Source organism: Mus pahari, chromosome 16 (assembly GCF_900095145.1).
Source record: "Mus pahari chromosome 16, PAHARI_EIJ_v1.1, whole genome shotgun sequence".
Lineage (NCBI taxonomy): Eukaryota > Metazoa > Chordata > Mammalia > Rodentia > Muridae > Mus > Mus pahari.
Genome location: NC_034605.1, coordinates 17,056,984 through 17,081,661, shown reverse-complemented (window position 1 = coordinate 17,081,661; position 24,678 = coordinate 17,056,984). Strand labels below are relative to the sequence as shown.

Genomic DNA, 24,678 nt, shown 5'->3' with positions numbered 1-24,678 from the left:
GTGCTCCTCAGTTTGCTGTTCTGTGGCCTCAGGCTTGGTCAGTCTAGCTGTACCCACTATTGTTGCCCTGGGTGGGTTGTATGTGGGGACTTTTAAAGCTCACTGAGTAGTCCTACTGTGGGCTCTACCGTGGGCTGCCCTCCTGGACTCTGACACACGACCCTGGCATTTGGGGGTACTGTGCTGAGGACTCACAGGGAGCACCCTATCATCTCACACAACCTTAGCCCACCCAGTGAGGTTGTTCCCATCCAGAGATAAGAAATCTCAGCTAAGCCAGAACTCACTCTGTAGACCAGGCTGTCCTAGAACTCAGGAATCTGCCTGCCTCTGCCCCCCAAATCCTGGGATAAAGCACTACCGCATGTTTGTCTGCTACGTGCTTTTACTTATTTAGTGAGCTCGGCGCCTTCTTGTCCCTTGTGTAGAGATGGGGTCTGTTAGAATGTAGCCCTGAAAGAGGGTTGGAACCGAAAGTAGGCAGAGCAAACTTGCATCTTAGGCTTCCAGACCTCGTGGATGGCCCTTGAGTTCCTGAGCATGGCTGTCTTCTGGGCACACATAGATACATACATGGGGAACACACATACTTCCAAGTGTGTGTGAGTGGAGAGATGACCCAGGCACTCAATCAGTTCAGAAAAGTTCAGAATTTCTGCTACTGTGGTGGCTGCTATCAGCTACAATGTGAGCAGAGACCTGTGGGAAGAATAACCCTGAGGAGACATCCCATCCATCCATCCATCCATCCATCTGTCCATCCGTCCATCCGTCCATCCATCCACTTGTTTTTGTGGTGCTGGAGATGAAACCCGGGGCTCCACACCATAGGCTAGTGTTCTACCATAGCTCCACTCCCACCCCGTAAGAGGCACTTCCGTTGGGTAAGGAGCTGTCTGTCGCCGTGCTCTGAGGGCACTGCCTACTGTGTGTCTCCAGGTGGCTGTGAACGGAAAGCATGTTCTGCTGTACACCCACAGGATCAGCCCCGAGCAGATTGACACAGTGGGCATCTACGGCAAAGTGAACATCCACTCCATCGGGTTCAGATTCAGCTCGGCAAGTGCTCTTCCACACACACTGGGGGTCTCTGGGGACAGTGTTTTCCCATTCCGTCAGACCACATGGTGGAAATTTCCTTTAATTTACATCATCCATTTAGGTAGAAAGTAATAGACATATTTCAGACTAGTTGTGTTCTGCGTTTGTTGTATGTGGGACCTCAAATCTAGACTGAGTCTACCAGATGGTTAATGTATATCTCCTGTCCATGGGAGTGAGTAAATATTTCTGTAAGACAGTTTTCTGTGTATATGAATTTAAGTTTCTTGGACATTGCTAGCTTGTTCCAAGTGATGGGAATAATTTAACCCTCAACAGCTGTACCCAGCTGCCATATACTTATTAACATTAGGTCTTGTTCTCCCAACCTCTTGTCAGCTTGGGGGACCCCCAGTGTTAAGTTGCATTTTAAAAAAATCATAATTATCAGCATCACTGATCATTTTTTTATTATGTTCAATTTTTTAAAAAGATACTCTGATGGATGTTAAAATTAATCTATGCTTTTTTGCAGGATTTACAGAGTATGGAAACATCTGTTCTGGGATTGACACAGATAAACAGAGAAAATGTAAATATTCTATGAATCGGCAGTTTAAACTGTTCTTAGTTACAGTCAGTGGAAGGAGGGCTCTTTTTTCCTTTAATTATGGTGTTTTCTGTATGTGCTCATATGTATTAAGGTGTGTGTGTGTGTGTGTGTGTGTGTGCGCGCGCGTGCGCACGAGTGTCCATGGAGGCCACAAGTCAACGCTGAACTTTTTTTTTTTTTTTTTTTTTTAAGATTTATTTATTTATTTATTTATTTTATGTAAGTACGCTGTAGCTGTCTTCAGACACACCAGAAGAGGGAGTCAGATCTTGTTATGGATGGTTATGAGCCATCATGTGGTTGCTGGGATTTGAACTCCGGACCTTCGGAAGAGCAGTCGGGCGCTCTCACCCACTAAGCCATCTCACCAGCCCCAACGCTGAACTCTTAATCAATTGCTCTACATCTTATAAAAAGTTATTTTTGCATGAGTATGTCTGCGGTATGTGTATGCATTATTATGTGTGCTGGCGCATGTGCCTGAAAGCCAGAAATAGACATTGGATGTGTTCTTTGATTGCTCTCCTTCTTTTGAGGCAGAATCTCTTAGTTGACCCCGGAGCGTGCCAGTTCAGCTAGTCTAAGTAGCTGGCTTGCTCCAGAGATCCTGTCATGCGCTAGACCTGCAGGCAGGCATCCACCTGCCCAGCATTTACGTGGGTGTCGAGGATTTGAGTCCTCTTGATTGCCCTGCAGGTGCTTTGGCCTCTGAGCCATCTCTCCAGTTCTTTCATTTTTTTTGAGACAAGGTCTCTCAGTGAGCCTGGGGCTCCCTGTTGGTTGGACTGGCCAATCAGCCAGCCACTGGGGTTGTCTTTTCTCTGTCTCTCCAGTGCTGGAGTTACACATGTTGACACTCCCATGCCTGGCTTTTACATGGGTATGTAGCAAGAACCGTACCAGCGGAACTCTCTCCCCAGCTTCCCAAATTAAGTTTTTAGTGTGAGGTCAGGATAGAAACAGTCAGCTAAGAGCCAAGAGGCACACTGCTTTATGGTGTTGGGCCTGGTGTTTTTGTTGATATGTAGCATATTAGTTTAAATGACTACCACTATGCCGTGTGCTAAAAGCACGCTGTCTCCCTGGCTTGTTGAGAGGTACTAGCTGCAAGCATCTGTAAATACTGATCAGGTGCTCTTCAGATGGATTCTCTGCTCCCGGCAGCAACAAGAACAGTTTTACAGTTGACACTTTACTGTTCTTAAGAAAGCAAGGCCTGTCTATACATCTGTGCCTGCAGGCAAGACAGTGTTTGGAGAGTTCCCGGGGAGGACAGGCAAGATGTGCCTGAAGCTCATATGTAAACCTTTGAGTAACTATCAATTTGTGGATGATAACATGCTCACATGAGGATGCTGGACCATGTTGCTCTTCATAAGCCCCAAGGTACCTGTCATGAAGCACAGTGCCTGTGTCACACCAAGGCAGATAGGGCACTGATACATGACGCCATAGTAGACCGCAAACCTGTCTGTTGCCCAGTAGGTAGTTCTCACTTTTCTTTTTCTTCCACCAGATACAAAAGCCAGGCAAGCTCCAGTTGGTGAGTACTTTTGCTTGGTTATTACACACGAAACATTTTGTAAATGACCTAGAGCATGAACAGCTGAACCTTGAAGGCAACTGCATCCCTTTCCACACTTGATTGTGGGGCTGTGTCTTGTAATGTGGTGGTAGAGGGTACATTTCTGTGTAGTATGGTCTATTCTGTGTGTCTGGCACTTTAAAGGGCCCTATGCCCTTCAGTGTTGGTTGCCTCTTGAAATTCTGAGAAGAGGGGAGGCTATAAAAAACCAGCAGAGGCCGAGAGAGAGTGGGGGGGGTTCAATAGACGGAAGAGTAGGGTCAGAGAATAGGAGGAGAGAAGACAGTGATAGCCGAGCCACGAGAGGCAGAGCTGAGCCAGAGAAGATACTGTGGAGAGACAGGAGACGAACCCGGGAAGAACACACAGGAAGTAGCAAACAAATAAAGAAAAGTTACAAAATCATCCAGAACTGTCTACACCAAGAGCATAGATGCTACTGTCACTCACACCAAAATCCTACCTCCCAGCTATTTGTCTAAGGTCTGAAGAGCCAACACTTTAACTCTGTATAGAAATTAAGTTTTGGGCTGGAGAGGTGGCTCAGCGGTTAAGAGAGAGCTCCGACTGCTCTTCCAGAAGTCCTGAGTTCAATTCCCAGCAACCGCATAGTGGCTCACAACCAGCTGTAATGGAATCCGATGCCCTCTTCTGGGGTGTCTGAAGACAGTGACAGTGTACTCATATACACGTAATAAATAAATCTGTAAAATAAAAAAAAAAATTAAGTTTTAATTAACTACTATATGTAACCTCCATTCCCAGGTGAAGCCCAAGGCAGTCCCTTGCGTTGTATTCTCAGAGGTGTCCTCAGGCATGTGTCTGAGCCACTTATGTGGGTTGCTGGTCCCATTAAACAGAATGACCTTAGGCCCCAAGTACTGAAAGCTCTGCTGGCATGTCACATGCAGGTGGTGCCAGGTGCGACTCATGCCACAATCCTGTTTTGTAGTGTAAAACAATCACTCTCTCTGTGTGTGTGTTTTTGTGTGTGTTTGTGCACGCGCGCATGCTGAGTGAGACCATGCTTTGCAGGGGACCCAGCTGAGATGAACATGGCAAAGGTCTTTCTCCTCCTGGGGTACACAAACTCTCAGCCCTGCCTTCATGGTGCTGGGAATTCTCCCACAAGAGCCTTTTCTGAAGCTGTGTCATTCTGACTGGCCCCTTTTCAGAGCCTGCCATTTGAAGCAAGGTTGAATGCCTCCATGGGCCCTGGACGAACCGTTGTCATTAAAGGGGAAGTGAATGCCAATGCCAGGAGGTGAGTCTGCTGCAGCACCACTGCCTTGTGCGCATGGGGTGTGGTGCTGGAGCTGGTGGTGCCTTCCTGAAAAGAGGACAGTGTCAGGACAAGGTCCCACTGAAGAGCTGCTGGTGGAGTCAGGACTGGGGGCAGGTTCTGGCTGGGGCCCCTTTTGGCCAGGTAGGTGAAAATTTTGTCCATGAGGCCCTTCTTGCCTAGGATCACCTCAGTGTTACCAAACTTGGGGTCACAGTCCATACCTCAAGAAGCCAAGTTGAGCTTTTGATCCTCAAGGAGCGAATGAAAATACCCAAATTAATCGTGAAAAACGGAAAAAGGATTTACTCAACATGCCCACAATGGGAAGAGAGACAGAGGTCCAGTGACCCCCTCAAGTCCATTTTCAAGGTCCTGTGGTAAGACTGAAGTGTAGCGTGCCAAGGATCTGTACATCTAAGCAGTTGCAGTGAAGGTGTGGTCCCACTGGGCTTCGGTGTCCCCTGCCTGCTTAGGTGCTGTTTCCTTCTAGTATGAGATTCCCGGGAAAGCCCCACTTCTGGAGGCCATTGTTTCAACAGATGAAGGGCACACATCTCTCTTTACAATATCTTCATTTCTGCCAGGCCAGTTATACCAGGTCCTAAGATACAGAACATTGTGCTTTAAGTGGTGGCACACACCTTTAATCCCAGCACTTGGGAGGCAGAGCCAGGCAGATTTCTGAGTTCGAGGCCAGCCTGGTCTACAGAGTGAGTTCCAGGACAGCCAGGGCTACACAGAGAAACCCTGTCTCAAAAACAAAAAACAAAAAACAAAAAGGAAAGAAAGAAAAGAAAAGAAGGGCTCATGTGGAACTGAAGTACTCATGGGGTCCACCTCTTCTGGACCCCTGGTTGCTGTTGAGCTGAGCTTTAGTGCTGACCCTCGTCTGATGCTGCACATGAGTCAGTGGCATGCAGATTTGGGGCTGGAAGTCCCTCTTCCCTGCAGTCCATGTACATGTATGTGGTTTGAAGTTAGAACTATGTAAGTTTAAGTCTGAGCTTGGTTGGTTTTCTTTCTCTTGAAGCTTTAACGTTGACCTGGTGTCAGGAAAATCAAGGGATATCGCTCTGCACTTGAACCCACGCCTGAATGTGAAAGCATTTGTAAGAAATTCCTTTCTTCAGGATGCTTGGGGAGAAGAGGAGAGAAATATTACCTGCTTCCCGTTTAGTTCTGGGATGTACTTCGAGGTAAGATTATGGTTTGGTTTGTTTTGAAATGGGACAGGAAAATGAATCCTGAGAACACAGCAGAATAGCTTTTATTTAAATATACTTTTACTGGTGTATGTTTATGTGTGTGTGCGCACACACACATGGACAGACACACACACATACACACACACACATGAATGCAGGTGTGCACACTTGTGTGCACATGCCAAGACCAGAGCTTGATGTTAAGTTCTCCCCATTTTTTGAGACACATCTCTTACGGAGCCTGGGGCTCACCCACCTGTCCCTGCCTGCCAGCACTGGGAATAAAGGTACATGCCACTGCACCCAGAGTTTTCCCTAACTCGGGACCTGTGTAAGCACTGTACCTGCTGAACCATGTCCCCAGCCCCACATATGTACTTCTAAGTGGATCTGTGGGGACCCTGAAATTGCATGTTTGCATTGTCCATGCCCTCCACAGTTCTAGATGGCAGTCTTTCTAAGAGCTGGTCCTGTTGGCAGGTAGGCAGTACACTAGGCCCTTGGAACCAGAGGGCATGTGGTTTCTAGTCCCCAGGGTGTATTGTGTTAATACATGGCTCTTCCCAAAGCTTTTCTGAGGTGCTTTCTAGTTAGAGAGTAACATCTCCTTGGGATATGCATGCTAGGTGGCTGGCTAGACTTTTTCTCTGGCTTAGGCCTCCTCTCATGGTCGTTTAAGATCATTAATTTAGGTTAGGCTTTACTTTTTTTTTTTTTTTTGAGACAGAGTTTCTCTGTGTAGTCCTGGCTGTCTTGGAACTAACACTGTAGATCAGGCTGGCCTCTAACTCAGAGATTCGCCTGCCTCTGCCTCCTGAGTGCTGAGATTAAAGACATGCACCACTTATGTGCTCTAAACTCATTTCCAACCTTGCTAATGCTGTGACCCTTCAATACAGTTCCTCATGTTGTAGTGACCCCAACCATAAAAGTATTTTTGTTGCTATTTCATAACTCGTTTTGCTACTGTTATGAACCATAATGTAATTATGATCTTAGGTGATACCTGTGAAAGGGTTGTTCATGGGGTCACAACCCACAGGTTGAGAGCCACTGCTCTAAACTATTGCAGTTCTCAGGGACGCATCCTATTGGTTGTTGAAGCGTGAACAGCTGAGGTGATCAGAAGGTTGCAATTTGATGTAACATTATTTCCAAGTTCCAGGGTGAAGAGGGTCCCAAGTGCTTGCAGGGTCTACTGATACTGATTAGCCATGAAAAGTTCTTTGAAGGTGGGGGTGCTGGTTATGAATTCAGAAAGCTGAGCAAGAGTTGGAAGGCCAGGTTTAGGGCAGTTTGAACCTATGACTGGGAGTGGGAGGTATGGCTCAGGGTCTGTCGTTGGCAAGGGACAGTATATATGGGATGGCCTAGGGTGCACAGGATGGAGACAGAGTACCTATGGAAGGAAGCTGGTCCTTGCGGCTGAGAGGAAACCAGTAGTATAACTGGGTCTCAATCTGTGATGCTGAAACAAAGCGATAATAACAATCAAATAATGCTGAAAAGTGAAAATTAAAATATCTACCTCCAATTTGATTGATAAGTTAAATAATGCTATTTCGATTAGATGAAGCAGGGGCTAGCGAGATGGCTCAGTGGAGTCTATACTGCTCTTGCAGAGGACCTAAATTCAATTTCCAGTCAGCACCCATACTGAGCAGTTCACAACTACCTATAATTCCAGCTCTAGATCCGATACCTGCACTCATGACCACGTACCACACATACACATAATTAAAACTAACATAACTCTTAAAAAAAAGTTAATGGAGCCCATTCCAGACGTTTTTTTCTCTGTGGGCATAGAGCTGAAAGGCTGGCTCAGCCTAGGAGATGGAGAGATCGGTCAGTACACTTCAGATCCACACTCCCTCAGTACTTGGGCTCACTTCCCTTGTGAGCGCTCGTGCTGCAACAGTGGGTCCCCTCATGCTGCTGTCAGCCTCCCACAGTAACGGTCTTTGGGTCAAACTTGTGACTTTTCAGTATGTTTCCCTGAGGTTCTCGCAGATCTTTCCACTCTGCCATTCTTTTCAAGTAAACAAGATCTTGCAATTCAAATGTCCTTACCCTGATTCTCTATGTTCGTGTTATATGTGTGTGCACAGTCCTGCTCTATCATTCATCACCTTATTCTTTGAGACAAGAACTCACTGAACCTGGAGCTAAGTTGGTAGCCAGCAAGCCTCAGGGATCCTGTCTGTACACCCCTTCTACCATAGTTTACAGGTCCACTTCTTACTTGGATCCAAATTCAGGTCCTCTTACTTGCTTCTACAGCAAGTGCTCTTGTCCACTGAGCCCTCTCCAGCCCCGCTCTTTTAAAAAAAATAGTCACTTTGGGGTAGAACCCAGTGCCTCACCGGCAAGCACACTGAATCACTAAGTTACACTGGCTGTGTCAAAACATCTCACCACAGACACTGTGACTGTGGAGCCCACAAAGCTTCAGCTGTACCGTACTCGATGTCGTTTGGCCCGGCCACACAGTATGGCTGCTCCTAACTCTGAAGACATAAGTCCGGGGCAGTCACAACTTAGAGCCAGCACGTTCTATTTTTCTGGCTGTTCTGAAGTCACTTAGGGAGGGTCTCTGCTATTGGACACTTGTCTTGGCCAACTGCAGGTCACATGCCTTCTTGTTTGGTTTGCCAGGGATCTCACTTGTCTAGATGAAGCAGTTATTTGATACAACAAAGGGAACTTGCTAGGATTGCAGCTGGCTTCCCACTCTGTGTCTACACCCTCTTTTTCCCGCTGAGTCACAACAGGAGACTGTATGATTTGAGACTTATTAAATATACTTCATCAAAGATCCCTTCCAGCTAGTTGAAGTTGGGATTGTCTCCCATTCTTGGGGAGATATCTCAAGGAACATTTACTTCCCCAATTCCCTGTATAACATACTCTGGTTTTGATCAATTATGTGACATGCTCTAGTTCCCCTTATTCTGACTTCTGTGGTAGCTTTTCCCATTGCTGCTGCATAAAGATTAGACCCTTAACGTGCTTCTTTGCAGGTTCAAGTTTGTCGTTCATCTAATCTCTGGGAATGAGGCAGGTCCAAGGCCAGACTGTGCTGTCTTCTGATGCTTCACTGTGGCAAGGAACACAGTGTAGGGCCACCAAACTGGCCTTTCTAGTGAGTGGACATGTGGTACAATCAACAGTCCTACTTAAGCTGCAGGGTTAGGCGTTTAGCCAGTGCTGCAGGATCCTAGCTTTGAATGTTAGGGTTACTTTTAGGAGAGTGCTCTGGAGCGTAGGCAATAGTGATAAGTCTGCCAGGATGCCAACAACTGCCCCAAACCTAGGAACTTGGCCCTAAAAAGGGTTTTAGAAACAGGTAGAAGCCAGTATTTCTGAGCAAGGGCAGAGTTAATAATAGGTCTCTTCACTGATATAATAAGCCAATTCAAGACGAATTAAAAGTATAAAAGCAGGTTTATTTGGGAGTGGCTCCTTGTCAGGTTCACAGGTTTCAGAGAATGAGGCCAGAAAAGTTTCCATGCAGACAAGGAGGCAGGCAGAGCTGAAGAACCAAGAGAGTGGGATGGGGGAGGGGCAGAGAGAGAAAGCAAAGTGTACATAGGGAGGGGCAGAGGACAGAGAGAGGGAGTAACCAAAATGTCTGGATTATATAGGGAAGAGCCTCTGGGGGCAGGCTATGCCAGCCATACCCTGTAACAGATAGGGACTGAGGGATGCTGGGAGAACCTGGAGACCAGGTGCACTTTGATATGTTAAGACACCTTAGCCCCTGGTCCTGGGTTTGAAACCTAACAGTTAGGATGACCAAGTGTCCCAAGCTGCTAGAACCTTATCAGTTGATGTGGTTAAGACCTTAGCACCAGACCTCTAGCACTGAGGCATGATGTTCAGGGTTCAAGACTGCTTCTCGGTAAAGGGGCGAGAAAACGGGCAGCGACCAGTAGCTTTCTGTTAGTTCCCAAATATGAGGAGAGACACTTCCCAATCTTCTGAGAACAGGAGCAGAACAGGGATAGGGAGCTTCTGAGGGAAAGACACAAGTGGGCTGAAGCAGAAGATGTCACCATGATATATTGGGAATTTGGATTGCTTTAAAAATCACTCAGAAGGGGAAGCCAATGGAAGAAGGCTGGGCAAACGTGTCCAAGCTCAAAGCAAACCAAACAGTTTTCCTTTGGACCCTCTGTTAGTAAGGAAGAAACATGTTTTAAAATGAAAGGCAGCTCTGACGGTACACCTCCTTTCTTTTCAGATGATAATCTACTGTGATGTCCGGGAATTCAAGGTTGCTATAAATGGTGTGCACAGCCTGGAGTACAAACACAGATTTAAAGACCTAAGCAGTATTGATACACTATCAGTTGATGGTGATATCCGTTTGCTGGATGTAAGGAGCTGGTAGCTACCATGACTGCCAAAACCCTCGAAATACAAAATGGCTTATCCGGTACTGGCCATGTCAAATGCATCTCGCTTTCACCACATTGTTTATATTGCTAAGTTGAGCTCTTTGTCCGACTGGTGTTGTCAGGCCTGGCCATGCAGTGTGGCGACCTCGACATTCAGAGAAACAGAGCCGGGATAATCACAGCTCACTGCCGGAGAGGCTCTGCACACTGGGCCCCTCTTATAAACCACACTCAACAGATATTTAAGTGCCTAATATACTACATATACTAGCTAATAGAGATGGCAAGCATCCTTCCTGTGTATATTCTCTGAGCTGGCCACAGACACAGCAGGGCCCAGAACTTGTGTGGTCCCTGTTTTCTGACACTTACGTACCAGTTTCTGGCCTCCTAATGTAGGGTCTTCCTGTTGGCATTCCATTAACCCCACTAGGAGCCTTTGCAGTTAAGGTCAGAAAAATATACTAACGGATGGGAAACACTACTTCCCCAGTGACCCTTTTCATAATCAGCATTCTATCCTATCTCATAATTGAAGACTGAATAGCATTTACTTAGCTCTCACTGCTTTAAGCTTTAAAAAATGTATGATGCTAAACACAGCAGAAAAGCTGAGGCCAAAACCTGACAAAACAGGTGTTCTGCTCCAAGCAGATTTCTGCTGGTTGGTTGGCCCTTAAGTCCAGGGTGTGTGTGGGTACCTGTGGCAAAGTAAGGCAGAAGTTGGATAAACAGTGTGAAAAACCCTCTTGGATGTACAGTGAATATATAAAATAAGCACTATCAAAGCAAGCCCCACCCAGGGGGGTAGTGTGAAAGGCTGAGTTGGCGTGGAGACCAGCCCTCGTGCCTTTGGGTCTGAGGATGTCTGTACATCAGCAGGGAGGCCAGGCACTGCTCTGTCTGCTAAGTCACCTTGTATCAGCAGATTCAGCTTCTGCACTCCTGTGACTCCCTGGATCTGATTGGTAGTCTTTCTCCACAGGTCCAATCTTGTTACAGATGTCAAAGTTTGGGTGTGGGGAAGAGGAAGAACTTATTTTATCAGGTCACTGTATGACCTTAAACCACAGGACAGAATTTCGCCGGGCTTAGTAGTCAGTCAATCTGCTCAGATATATGTACTCATGCATAGGAAATAGTACCATCTCAAGGCAGCAACTGCTATTGTTCAGTCTTCCTGTAGGGTGGTGGGTGGGACTGGGTAATTTGTACAGAGGCCAGGAGGCTCTAGAATTCTCCAGAGTTAGTCTTCATAAAGAATGCATTACTGAGATGTTGAGGGCTCAAAGGCATTCAGGAAAAAAAAAAAGCCCATTCATACAAAAGCTTATTTTCATTTCTATTTTTACACAATTAAGACAGATTCTGAGTAGATTCAGTCTTAGTTGCTGCTGGAATTTGGGTTGTGAGATCTTGTTGTTGTATATTCTGAAATTCTCTCTAAACTGCAAAATGCCTTTTTTGCTTGTCCTAATTCTGCATTAAAGTTTTATATTAAATTGGAATGAATACTCTCTGGAATAGTTTTAGAGGTTGGAGATGCAGACTGGTTTAATTCTAAGACAGAACTTCAAAACCACCACTAGTGTTGCTATCCTTGCTGTGTGCTGTCAGTCAGCTGAGGGTTGTTTCCTAAACAGTGTACCCCTCCCCCCATCCCACCCCAACCCCCACACACAGAAAAGATGAACAGCGGAGACATCCCCAGCCCTGAGCCAAACTGCATCGAGGAGCTGCTCCAGCTGTCAATCCCCCCCGAGTGGCTGTCACCAGAAACTCCTGCTGAATGCTGCTGTGTGATGCCAGTTTCTTGAGCCCACGACTGTGGGTTGTAGTACTTCTAACACTACAAGCATGAAGTGCCACTTCAGGGAAGCACTAGGCCTCAGGTACTGAAATTAAACATGCCCGTCTCATCTGAACACCACTCGGGATAAAGACAAATACCAGTTTGTATAAAAATACCATCCGGTTTACTCCTTAGAAACTGTACAAAAGGCAGAAGACGATTCTGTGGTATCCCAGACAGACAGGCAGGGATTTTGTAAAAACATTAAATATCGGCAGATGTGAAAGTACCAAAAGTAACATGGCACTGCACCCCCATTAAAACATGAGAATGAATGTGAACTCTTCCCAGAGCACAGGCGGGGCAGATGCACTTTCTGCCTCCTCAGAAGTAGCTCTGCAGCGGCTCTCCCAGCACGGCCTCCAGCTGCTGGATGGTCTTCTGGCACTGATGCTCCACTTCTTCACACTCATCTAACAACAGAAACCAGAATTACAAGTGGGCTACCTGCTGTCCTAATTACCACTGTTGTGTCAAGGTACCTGAGGTGCTCCCCAACTGTCCCCCACTCCTCACAGGCATGCTCTTGTTTTTGGATGCCACAAGAAGGGGCCAAACATTAAAATCCAAGCTCTCAGGGGACCCTGTGCCCCAGAAGCTCTCCAAGACACCCGACACAAAAGGGTATGCTTCTGGTCAGATGCAAAAGCCCCTGTCCTTCCTCACCATCCCAAATTAATATGTAGAGGCATGTCAATTAGAGTGTTCCAGCCCCACCTGCCACTCAGTGCTATTATCAAAGTCTTAGAACTTTCTAAGCCTCTTGTTTCTTAGCTTCTTTTAAAACAGGCAGTGTGAGCCCACTGTGAGTACTGAGTAAGATTATGTCAGCACCTACCACTGAGCATCAGCAAGTATACCACCATTCTAGTGGACAACTGACTGTGTCCGTAATGACATAGACACTGACTCCTGTAAATATCTGAAGTTATTTCCCAAACAACTATATGAGTAGTACAATCTCAGGGACTGTGAGGTGACAGCTTCCTGACTTGTGTCAGACAGGCCACAGTACTTTGTGTCACTGTTAGCTGCAGACTTACCTTCCATCAGTTCTGCTAGGAAAGGAATGGACTCTGGTAGCAGAACAATGTAATTCTCTCTCAGCTTCTCAGCCAGTGCCAAGACAGTAATCAAGGCTGCAAACCGCACCTGGAAGAAATCGTCATCAAGAATGAGGTCGTGTCGTCTGTCCCCCACTGCTGTTCACTCCTGTGAGGGCTGACCTGCATGGAGATGGCTTTTTTTTTTCCATGAGTGCTCTTTTACACCCTCACCATGATCACTCAGTGTCTACCGTAAAGAGAACTACTATGTAGTCATTTGAGAGCTACCTAGATGAAGGGCAGTCTACATAACAGTTTTTCAAACTGTGTGACAGCACTGCAGCTTTTTAAAATGTGAATAAAAACCAAACCAAACCAAACCAAAAAAAAAAAAAAAAAGACCACAGAAAAGTCAGTAAGATGGCTCAGTGGGTAAAGGTGCTGCCACCAAGCCTCATGGCCTGAGCTCAATCCTCAGGACCCACTTAATGGGGAAAGAAGAGACCGACTCTTGCAAGTTGTCTTCTGACCCACACACATACCACAGCGAGCTTATGCCCTCAGCCTAATTCATAAATGTAAAACAAAACAACACCACATGCAAACTTCAGGGAGTTCTAACATGGGCCTAGCTGGAGGTGGTTTGTTGGGTTGCCTAGACTGTGCCAACCTGGTGATGTAGGGCCTCTGGCAGCCCTGAGTGCCCAAGACTCCCACTAGGCTAGTTTCCTTCCGCAACTGAGCACAGGCGTAGGTGTTTCTCTCCACACACCTTGCTATCATAAGCAATGCTAGTAGCTATGAGGTATTAACTGCAGGCCCCTGAAACAATATAGTCCCCCTTTCTAATTTGGAGTAATTTTCATAATTATATTTAATCAAGATTTCCTTAACAGTAATCAAGATAAAATACTAAAATTTGTTTCTGTAACCATATGATAAATAGCTTTACTGTTTTTAACTCCTAGAAATGTAATCAATTGAATGAATCCTACTAAAAGTCTGCTTTGGGCTGTTTACCAGTGAGGCTCTTTCTTTTTTTTCCGAAGATTTATTTTATATATATGAGTACACCATTGCTCTCTTCAGACACACCAGAAGAGGGCATCAGATCCCATTACAGATGGTTGTGTGCCACAATGTGGTTGCTGGGAATTGAACTCAGGACCTCTGAAAGAGCAGTTGGTGCTCTTAACTGCTGACCCATCTCTCCAGTCCCCCAGTGAAGCTCTTATTTGATAGTTTGATAGTGGAGATTTATTAATAAAATGGCTAGAAAATTCCAGGTAAGGAATGTTAACTTCACTCAATATACCATGGCACTCATTTCTAACCATGGCTCCAACTAAAGGAGTGATCTGTGGATACCAGAATCACTTATGTCAGGGCACAGTGACATTAAAAAAAAGAATGACCTGGAGTTTTTACTATTTGAGACCTAGTGGTATTTAGAAAGTATTCTAATGCTTACGCTTACTATACCTGGGGCACTGTGAAATATATAGCTATTTGTGAGAGCCTACAGACGAAACCAGGAATTCTTTATTGTATGTGTGTGTGTGTGTGTGGCTGTGTGTGCACTTGTGTGCACATGCATCTGAAGGTCAGAGGCCAATTTCAAGTGCTGTTCCTCAGGTGCCACACTTTCATTTTTTCCAGCGAATCTCTCATTTTTGCATGTAACTCTCAGATACATGCCAGCATGCTGGCTTTTTTTTTTTTTCTTCCTTAAATGATTTATTTATGTTTCATGTGCATTGGTTTGTCTGAGTGTATATCTGAGTAAGGTGGGCAGAGCTATTGGAACTGGAGCCATAAACAGTTGTGAGCCACCATGTGGATACTGGTAATTGAACTTGGGTCCTCTGGAAGAGCAGCCAACCCACAAGTGCTGAGCCATCTCTCCAGCCCCCAGCAGGTGGCTTTTTATGTGCGTTCTAGAGGTCAAATTTTGTTCATATGCTTGCACAACAAGCACTTCATCAACTGAGTCTCTTCCCAGCCCAAGAGTTCTTTATGAAAGCTAGAATTCCATACTATACAGTCGCTCAGACCTCTAGTAGTACAGGCCTAGGGCCAGGCTGTCTCTGTCAGTGCCCTGGGCTGACATCATGACTCCAGGTGGGCATTTAGGCAACACCCAGGGGGATGCAGCATCCAAGACTGACCCCCAGTGCTCACCTTAGGGGAAGAGTCTCTTGTCTTCAGCAGAATCTGGTAGTTCAGGGGTTTCCACATGGAGTCATCTGCCATGGCCACAGAGAACTGTGCGATGCAGGGCACCAGGTGCTTGGTTACCCGTTCCTGAAACCTTTCTTCTCCTCCAAGCCTGTTTTCCAGCTGGGAAGACAGACACGTGGGCTGTCAGCATTAACAGGCTCAAAAAGTTCTCCCCATGCTAATCTTGTCTCTAGGGACAACTTCTTCCCCTCTGGAGCTCAAATAGCTGCAAAAGCCCTTGGCATCAACTTCTCCCCCTGGAAGACCCAGGGTGCTGGTACCTTCCTGTGGGAGCAGCCAGATGCAGTGAGGCTCCTTTGACAATAGTTAACATACCTTTTCAATGGATAAACTGACAGCGAGATCTTATTTCTTCCCTTTTGAATTTCCCAATAAAACTCAATGAACTCCGCAATAAAGACAAGTCAAACCCATGGAAATACCATTTTCGAGTAACGTTTTCCTTAAAGGATCCATCTCATTGAAAACACTGTATGACTGAGCCTTGTAGGCTATCAAGTAGCATATAAACCCTGCAGAGATGGATCCAGGAGGCCTCAGGGACAGAAGGCTGTGCAGTGGGTTACCTGATCCACCAGGGGCCTCATCAGGGCTTCTGCTCTTTCTCTACTCATGAAATTCTGGGTGTCAAAAAGGAAGATCTTATACAAGCAGTTCAAGATAAACCGCAGCAGCAAGCAGCACTTTTCAGGGTCACGTTCGGAGTCAAAGAAGGCTTCATCTGTACACAGGGAAAGAGTACAACGCAAAACGCTCGGTCCTGGTGCTTAGAGACACTGTCACAATTACAACCAGGAGATTGTATGACCTAGAAGCTGTAAATGGCAGAACACCGAACAGTGGTGTCCAGAGATGGGGCTCTCCTTTAGAGCCAAGACTGTGATGCTTAAGGTGGGTAAGCTCAGCCACTTCAGCTAACTGTCAGCAGAGGATAGACCAATCCAAACCTGGGGATGGAACCCATGACCTTACCTATATCAGGGACATACTTTACCACCAGGCTGTCTCTAGCTCCAAATTTACTATTATACAGCTACTACCAATAATGAGTAATAATGCCCACTTTATTCTTTCTCTTATGTCAATTATTTGTTCTAACATAATAGAAAATATGGTAAAGTAAAAGTTCACTATCCTTAGACCAAGGATCATCAAGTCTTTTCTGAGCTCTAGGTCATGTGCTACCTGCCTGTGTCAGACACATGGACAAGGCTGCCTTGGCCCAAAGGACCTACCAACCTGTTTTGGAGATGTTTACTTGGTTCAAGGTATCAGCAAAAGGTTTCACCAAGTGGCCAGCAAACAGAGTGAAAAGGCCTTTCAACTTCTCAGCAATGCAGTCAGCCAGATTGTAAAATGTCAACAGCCTGTCCTTCGGGGCATCTTCTGTCTTGGCCCAATCAAACAGCTACAACCAGGAGAGAACAGTGACATTATCTACTCATCCTGCCAGTGACAGTGAGCATGACATGCAGGTAAGAAAGGCTCACCTTGAAGAAGAGAGGCCTGAATGTGACCTCTGAGAGCTTCACCACCATGGCCACTAGACAGTCAATGATCTGACCTTCCGTTTTCCCAACTTCCTCTAGATCGTCCTGAAAACAAAGGAACTAGTTAGTATGGACTCAATGCTTTGGCAAGGACAAATGGTACACTGTAAAAATTAATCTGGCTCTTGCACAGATAGGGAAGACAGCTTCAGGGCATGGGGAGTGGGGCCCAGCTCACCTCTGAGTGCTGTGCCCTGAAGTCCAGGGCTTCCAGGAAAAAGGTGGTCAGCTGAGACTGGTGAGATAAGAGCTCTTCCTTCTTCATCACCCCAATGTGCTCTTGTAAGATGCTCATAAATGGGCCCATGTGATCCTATCATGAATACAGCAGAGAATATGTTTGCCTTGTCCTAGAGCTCAGTGCATCCTCACAGAAGTGAACGATGCTATGCTCCCAGACACTGAACATTTCAGCACCACCTTCCCTCTCCAAAGTCGAACCGCCAACACTCACCTTCCAGTTCTTCTGGATCTGTTTGAAAGTCTTGCTAATGGCTGGCAGTAGAACTCGAGGTGAGAGCCCAGTGGCCAAGGTCTTTTTAAGAGCTGTCAGGCGGTTGTTAGCCTGTGAGGCAGAACCCATTTCTCTAGTGATTTTCTCTAGGTGAATCACCTGCAGAAACATGAAAAACAGTGACTGAGGGCACTGGACTGCACTGGCAACCACATTCACAGGAAGGTTTGGTGATGGCACGCAGCCAAATGTCAGAACAAGTAACTCTTCTAAAGCAAACTGGTTATCTGCAGATGAAACTGAGTGGATGGCTTCCCTGACTGGAAGCCGATGAAGGAGGTAAGCGGAGCGCAGGAGCACAAAGGACTCTCAGCCCGATCGATGGATTTCCTACAACTCAGGTTCTTGCCCACTAAAAGCAGCTGAGGAAGACTCCATCAGCTTAGCCCCCTTCCAAGAGACAGCAGCTTTGAGCCCTTGCTGTAGACAGTGAATGTTAAGTCACTGTCACCACGGCAGTCAAGACAGCTTCACATGGCATGTAATCACAAACCAGAACACTAGTAACCTGGTCAAGGAGGGCTGACTTTCATGGGCATTTTCAGTTAATGCCACTCGCTCAATGTGCTGACAGGCAAGCACTCGCCTGTAAATGAAGAAGCCCACTACACGAAACACCTTACAGCTAAAGACGCTTTCCCATCAAAATCACAGCCACACTAATTTCCAAAATAACAGTGGGCAACTCTTCCTGCCCACCCTCAAAGATCTACGGTAAGTAAAAGCTGTACATTACACACAGCTGAAAGACAGAGACACCCTATTTTGCCTGTTGATCCATGATGAAACAGAGATGACAATGAAAGAAAAAAGAGGTACATGTTCAACAGACACACACCTCTGTTTGGAAGAAAAAAGAGGTACATGTTCAACAGACACACACCTCTGTTTGGAAGAAAAAAGAGGTACATGTTCAACAGACACACACCTCTGTTTGGAAACAAGAATCACATAATGAATCATGAAAGAAACAAGCATCGAGGAAAGAAAGAGCCAGTAAGATGACTGAATGGGTAAGACTGTTTCCCTTGCCACCTTGGGTAGCAAGTCATAAGTAACCAAACCCACCTGGGTCAGAAGACCTTCCAGGTAGGGGCTGATGAAGTGTGGGAGAGTCTCCACGACTTTGTGCAGGGCAGCCAGAGCGCTGAGCAGGCAGACCTCACTGTGGACCAACTCACTGGTGCTCTTCATGGCTGTCAGCAGTGAAGGCATCAGGCTGGCAAGAAGGAACAAGTGCATTAGAATCGCTTCAAGCCACAAACACAAACACTAAAGAAGGGAGCTGGGGACATGAAGAAAAACTAAGCCAGCTGTGTTTGCTACAACACTAACCCATAGCGTGCAAAATACTGCATGTACACTTTCTACTACTAGATCCACGAAATCCTCGGTGCCAACAGTGCTGACACATGGTAGCTGTGAAAAAGAATGTTCTTCAATGGCTGTGCATGTGCTAGGTGTCTAGGTTGTGTGCAAAGCACAACAAGGCCTATAAAGAGAAACACGGGGGTGGGTAGGCTATGCCCCTGTATTACAGATGGCAGGGCTTCAAGATAGCAACTTGCTACAAGTGCATAGCAGGCTATGATCAGAGCCAAGAGCAGAGTCAGGAGCAAACGGCTGCTCTGGCCATGCTTCCACTGCTCCCTAAGCACAGTGACTCTGGAAAGGAAGAACATCACCAAGCAATGTCTGAAGGTCATAGGAAATGGTGAACTTTCCAGAACAAAGAAAAGATCAATTCTTTCACCACTCCATTTTCCTTTACTTCCTATTCAAGAAGCTGGAAGTCCTGAAGTCCCCATTTCCGTTGTAGTGGCTCCTGTTCCAAGGTACCTGGGCAGCTGGGGGATGGCCAGCGCTTCCAGAGTGGACGTCACCTCTGCTATGCACAGCAGAGCGCTTCCCAGGACATTCTTCTCCTCCTTTTTCTCTGGTGCTATCAGCTTTACTGCAGTGCTGAGAACTGGTATGAAAGGCTCTCGGTTCTGTGCCCCGAAGTTCTTGCACAGGAGTTTCAGGGTATACAGTGCTGTCTGCCTGTTAATTGCCTGTTCATCCTCTGCCTCCCTTTTCTTATGTTGCACAATGGCCAGAAGAACTGGAACCAGTTTGAGGAAGCGGTGGACCTGAAGAAACGGTAGCCAAAACAACTTGTAATCAGAGCTACAAAAAGGGCCAGCCTCCTTTCCCATCTCCCCTGCTTGGGTCTGAGTCCCATGTCACATAACCACATTCAAGCAACTGTTCTTCCCCCATCCCCAGTGTAGAGAAGTTAGCTAGGATCTTGATCATGTTAAACAAGTGATCTCACCATAGAGCTCCAGATTCAGACTTCTTTTTACTGCTGATTTTTGAGATAGGGTCTCACTAACCTATCCAGATTGACCTTGAACTCACTATACAGCCTTGAGATCCCCTTGTCTTGGTCTCCTAAGTGCCACTATGCTGCCATTTGCCTTTCTTACTGCTAAGCATATGCATAAACTGTCTGACCAACTTCTGATCCATATGCGGCATCCCAGCAAGAAAAGATCCAAATATGCTTCAGCCAGGGCTGCATGGGTCACAGCAAGCAGAAGTGCATTAGGAATTCCATCCTCAGATCTTCCTTAACACATCTATAGCATGAGGATCCACAGCATGTGTCTCTCTCTTTCACACATCACACACAGTATGCCAACCCAGATAGTAAGAGCCTTCCATTTTAGATGGTGTGCCAGAGAACTGTGGGCGAGCTAACCAAGTATAGGTCTGCAAAGGGCCCTCACCATTTTCCTCTTCCAGAACGTGTGGTGCTGGAGCTTGTTATTCAAAAGATCCAGTGCTTTCCTACGCACAGATGGCAGGGGGTTGCCCACCAGCCCTCTAATCACAGAGATGAATGTTTCTGTGGGCAGCAAGGCATTGACCTACAGAGAAGGGAACATTTAACACAAAACGAAAAGGAGAAACTCAACTCTGTAAGACAGACTTTATGATTTTGACAGAAAGCATATCCATGTAGCTAAGGCTAGCCTTGAATTCCAATTTGAGTGCTGGGACTACAGGTTTGTCCCACAAGTCACCATGGCCAGCTCAGACTCCTACTTATTATAAACCCTGAGGTGGCAGACATTTCCATACATGCTCTCTCACATAATTCTACGACAGCTCTCGGGCAGTTATTACCAATCACAAATAAAACCAAACCCCAACACTAGAAGGAATTTAACTACTCTAGGCCGTGTCCTAATTTCCAGGCCCAGCATGTATCTCTTACATCTAATTGGCCCTTTTATGTTACCCCACTTCAATGACGCAGAACATTATATCTACATGATCAGTTATTAAGTTCATCACACTTATTGAGGCACACATTCTCATCATTGGTAGGGAAACACTTATTTTCCAGACAAGTTTGTTTTTAGACAGTAAGAGACTTGAACAAGAAAAATGTGAGCTTTCTCATATCAAGAAAAGTTACTACTAAGTGTATTGTTAAAATGCAAGTTTGAGTTAAGTAATTTTACAATGGCATAAAAAGTAGTGACAAACATGGTAATTAAGGGGGAAATGAAAGCCCAGAAAGCCTACCTTATCCAGCATGTCGTAAGCCTTGCTGAGCAGCGCTCGCCAAAACTTCCCAGTCAGTTTGTCTGCATTCTTTTCCATGGACTGTGCTACTGTGTTAATATAGCCGAGAACCGTTTCTAGCAAACTAAAAGAAACACATCCACAAAAGGCAATTCAGTAAATTATTTCAGACTTACTTCAGAAGTTACAGGAGGGAGAGGAGAGGATGGATCAGCACTGGTTATCCTGCTTGGAGAACCACTCCAGTCTCCACTCTGCCTTGGAGCAAAGTATTCAGGGCAAAGGAACGAACTTGACAGACCTGAGAGACAAAAATGTCTGCAGCAAGAATGACAAAGCCCGGGTGCAGAGCGGCAGTCAACATGGCCAGACTGTGTGCCTCTGTTACATTCACTCTTCCTTTGCAAGTTGGAATTATTCCCAAGAAATTTAAAAAAAAGCATAAACATACCTCTGTTCAAGTCCATGTAGGCTCTTAGGACCACCACTTTCTACAACCTAGGAGTTAAAGAATCTGCATGAGAACAGTCTGAAGTCATTTGAAACAGACTGTTACCACAGACCTCAAACTCTTGTGCCATTACAATTTAATTAGATTCAGATCTCTCTCACTGGCTGCAACCATTTAATTGGATTTGTAGTATGCATTCAGCATGGCAAGATTCAGAAAAACATCAATGTTTCTTTTGTAAAAAGCCTGACCCTGTGAGCTCATACAGGGTATTAAATCAAGCATTATGGGGGCTGGTGAGATGGCTCAGTGGGTAAGAGCACCCGACTGTTCTTCCAAAGGTCCGGAGTTCAAATCCCAGCAACCACATGGTGGCTCATAACCATCCGTAACAAGATCTGACACCCTCTTCTGGACTGTCTGAAGACAGCTACAGTGTACTGTACTTACATATAATAAATAAATAAATCTTTAAAAAAAAAAATCAAGCATTATGAAAACAGATATAGCCTATCATGTCCTATCATGTAATTGCTTCCTGGTTCTTCCTGTATTTCAGACCACCAAAGAAAGCCTGAACCTGCCATTACATTTCTAAATAGCTCACATCAGATTTTTTGTTGTTTGTTTTTTTGTTTCTCCGAGACAGAGTTTCTCTGTGTAGCCCTGGCTGTCCTGGAACTCTCACTTTGTAGACCAGGCTGGCCTCGAACTCAGAAATCTGCCTGCCTCTGCCTCCTAAGAGCTAGGATTAAGGGCATTTGCCACCACTGCCTGGCCCATATAGCAGATTTTTGAGGCCAGGATATGGAAACCTATTTTGTTCTAGTTCTTTCAGTCCAGTGATACATATCGTTCCTCTGTAAATATATTTAATCACTTTCCTTTATTGCTAGATAATTAATTTATGTTCATTTTTTTCTACGCATATTGAATACCACTCCTTACCCTAAAATGCTTGAGATGAGACCTATTTCAATTCCAGATTATTTATTTTGAAAAATCTGCAAATAATGATAGTGAAGATGGGACATATGTATAAACATGACATTACCTTATAAGCCTGAAGGTAATTTCATGACATGTTTCTCACATGCTTCTGTTTTGACTGTGACCTGATATGGGGTCAGGTGTGCAATTTTCCACTTATGCTGTCAAGCAAGTGGTTTGAAATGGTTTTAAAAGTTTGGTATTTTGAAGCATTTCTGTCAGGTTGAGGTTTGGGATGTTCTCCTATACTAACAAAGCTTGGAAACATCTTTATAAGTCTCTTAGGCATCTGGGCAAGCTTTCCTCACCTCTGACCTGCACACACACACACTACCCGCCACTGCACATCTCATATCCTTGCACCTCTTGGCATCAACAGTTTTCCCATTTCTGCCACTTGGATGAACAGTAAAGCAGCGTCCCACTTAGTCCGTGTTTCTTGCTTTGCTCACCATGGCACCTGAGTTCTATCAAGTATTAAGTAGCCATTGTGGTTCCTCTTCATCAAAATGCCATCCTTTGCCAGTGTTGGAATGGAAACTGATGCTCTCACTCACGAGACAGTGATTTAAGTGATCTATGCCTGCAGCCTTTCTTCTGCTCATTTACTGTGACGTTTTGTTGACTCAAAATTTGAAAGAATAATCATTTCTCCTTTGATCACAACACCGTTCTCCTGGATTTTCTTTTAAAAAGCTCTAGGTGTTGCTTTTCACATCAATTTTTCCCTCTACCTAAAATTCTGTGATGTCCATGGTGTGAAAGCAGAGTCGCTTTCTCCCGGAAATAAAAACACACCATGCCAGCATTAAGTGCACTTTCTTTGTGGCTTTGTGAGCTCTTGTGCATGCTACAGTGCACGTGTGGAGGTCAGAGGACAGCTTGCAGAAATGGGTTCTCTACTTCCAATATTCAGGTTCCCGGGATCAAACTCAAGTATCAGGCTTGGCAGGATGGGTATGCCCACTGATCCATCGAGCCAGCCCAACAATGTGTCTTCGTATGCAAAAACACTGTCTATGTTTTTCAAATATTCTTTTTGCCTTTTTAAAGAAATTAGTGGAGCAGTGTGGCACACGCCTTTAATCCCAGAACCTGGTAGGCAGAAGCAGGTGGATCTGAGTTCCAGGACAGCCAAGGTTACACAGAGAAACCCTGTCTTGAAGAGAACCCTGGAAATTCTATTATAATATTCTTGGCAATGTTTCATTAGGCTGAATTTTCAATACCTCATTTACGTTGTATTGCTTACAAAGATTTTTTTCCCTATAATCTAAAAGTAGTAACATTTTATAATGTAAGGTAGCTGGCACGCTGAGATAACCCTACCAGGCCATCCCTACGAGGAAGCTGCAGAGGTAACGGCTAGGTCTAGGGGATTGCTGATCCTCTTTTTTCCTGATTCTCACTTTCTCTGCTTTCGCATAAGTGGTGATAGACGTGTGCATCTGTGTTCCTGAGACTTCATCCTTCATACAAACCAGAGTTTCTGAAGAGAGCCTCATCAGGTGGATGTGTTGTTCACAATCTTCCCTCAGAATCAGGTGATTTATCCACTCACCTGGCAGACACTGGGTTGGGAGCAGTTTTCGGCTCGCATGAACGATGCTACCCTCCATTTGCCCGGAGATGACCAGTGGGTGGTATGCATGCTCATGTGCTTCCTTTCACGGGGGCTATACTGCCTGAGAATGACATCCCTGGCTCTCAACTCTGGGAGACAGTGTCCAGCAGTCTGCATGTGAAGTGCCCTGCTTCTCCCTGTGTCTTACGGCATGCCTCACAGTCTCACAAGACATTTGATGAGCTAAGTCTTTGTGAGTCTGAGACACTGTTCTTTAGCAAAAACAAGATCAGTTTTTATTGTAAACATGTTTAAAGAACACATTACCTTTTTGAGAAAATGATTGGAAGCCAGGAGTTGGGCCATGAAGGACACTGACAAATACTTAAAATGCCTAAGCTGCTTGCCTGTGTGAGCATCCACCTTAAAAACTGGCAACATTTCATCTTGCACTTCATTCTTAGTAGATACCGTCTTGGAGGTGGCTTCTGAAAAACAGCAGCAGAACAGGTAACTCTATCCCTCTCCATCGACCGTCTGTACAATGTGCGAGCGCAGCACGGTGAGCAGGGTACTGTCGCAGAGAGAACTGTGCTGCGCTAGGAACCCTCACTTGTCCTTAGCCGAAGCAGTGAGTGACAGCAGAATGTTTACCAAGGAAGCAGGCACCCCACAAGCCTGAGAAGAGTGAGTCAAAGTAGAAAAGACAACAACACGGGAGACAATCAGACATTCTAGATCTGGACTGAGATCCTGAGG

The 24,678-nt window shown here is 45.6% G+C and overlaps 2 protein-coding genes across 7 annotated transcripts in view; one reads left to right on the top strand and one right to left on the bottom strand.

The window, feature by feature from the left end:
- Positions 1-11,644, top strand: part of Lgals8 (galectin 8) — a 19,745-nt gene extending 8,101 nt beyond the window's left edge. For 5 of the 6 annotated variants that reach the window (XM_021215824.2, XM_029547637.1, XM_029547638.1 and 2 more), the window contains 6 exons: positions 940-1,059; positions 1,577-1,633; positions 3,171-3,197; positions 4,415-4,503; positions 5,555-5,720; positions 9,976-11,644. In XM_021215824.2, the coding sequence (XP_021071483.1) occupies positions 940-1,059; positions 1,577-1,633; positions 3,171-3,197; positions 4,415-4,503; positions 5,555-5,720; positions 9,976-10,125 (609 nt within the window). In that variant the 3' untranslated portion in view covers positions 10,126-11,644. The remainder of the gene's footprint in view (positions 1-939; positions 1,060-1,576; positions 1,634-3,170; positions 3,198-4,414; positions 4,504-5,554; positions 5,721-9,975) is intronic. The other variant, XM_029547639.1, reaches the window with a different exon arrangement.
- Positions 11,645-12,089: 445 nt separating this feature from the next.
- Positions 12,090-24,678, bottom strand: part of Heatr1 (HEAT repeat containing 1) — a 44,705-nt gene continuing 32,116 nt past the window's right edge. Inside the window, exons 32-45 of the mRNA XM_021215483.1 lie at positions 24,247-24,407; positions 21,366-21,412; positions 20,915-21,038; positions 20,110-20,250; positions 19,175-19,467; positions 18,404-18,554; positions 17,276-17,434; positions 17,000-17,134; positions 16,762-16,866; positions 16,511-16,679; positions 15,838-15,992; positions 15,212-15,370; positions 13,028-13,136; positions 12,090-12,397 (exon numbers count right to left, since the gene is read on the bottom strand). Of these exons, the coding sequence (XP_021071142.1) occupies positions 12,309-12,397; positions 13,028-13,136; positions 15,212-15,370; positions 15,838-15,992; positions 16,511-16,679; positions 16,762-16,866; positions 17,000-17,134; positions 17,276-17,434; positions 18,404-18,554; positions 19,175-19,467; positions 20,110-20,250; positions 20,915-21,038; positions 21,366-21,412; positions 24,247-24,407 (1,997 nt within the window). The 3' untranslated portion in view covers positions 12,090-12,308. The remainder of the gene's footprint in view (positions 12,398-13,027; positions 13,137-15,211; positions 15,371-15,837; positions 15,993-16,510; positions 16,680-16,761; positions 16,867-16,999; positions 17,135-17,275; positions 17,435-18,403; positions 18,555-19,174; positions 19,468-20,109; positions 20,251-20,914; positions 21,039-21,365; positions 21,413-24,246; positions 24,408-24,678) is intronic.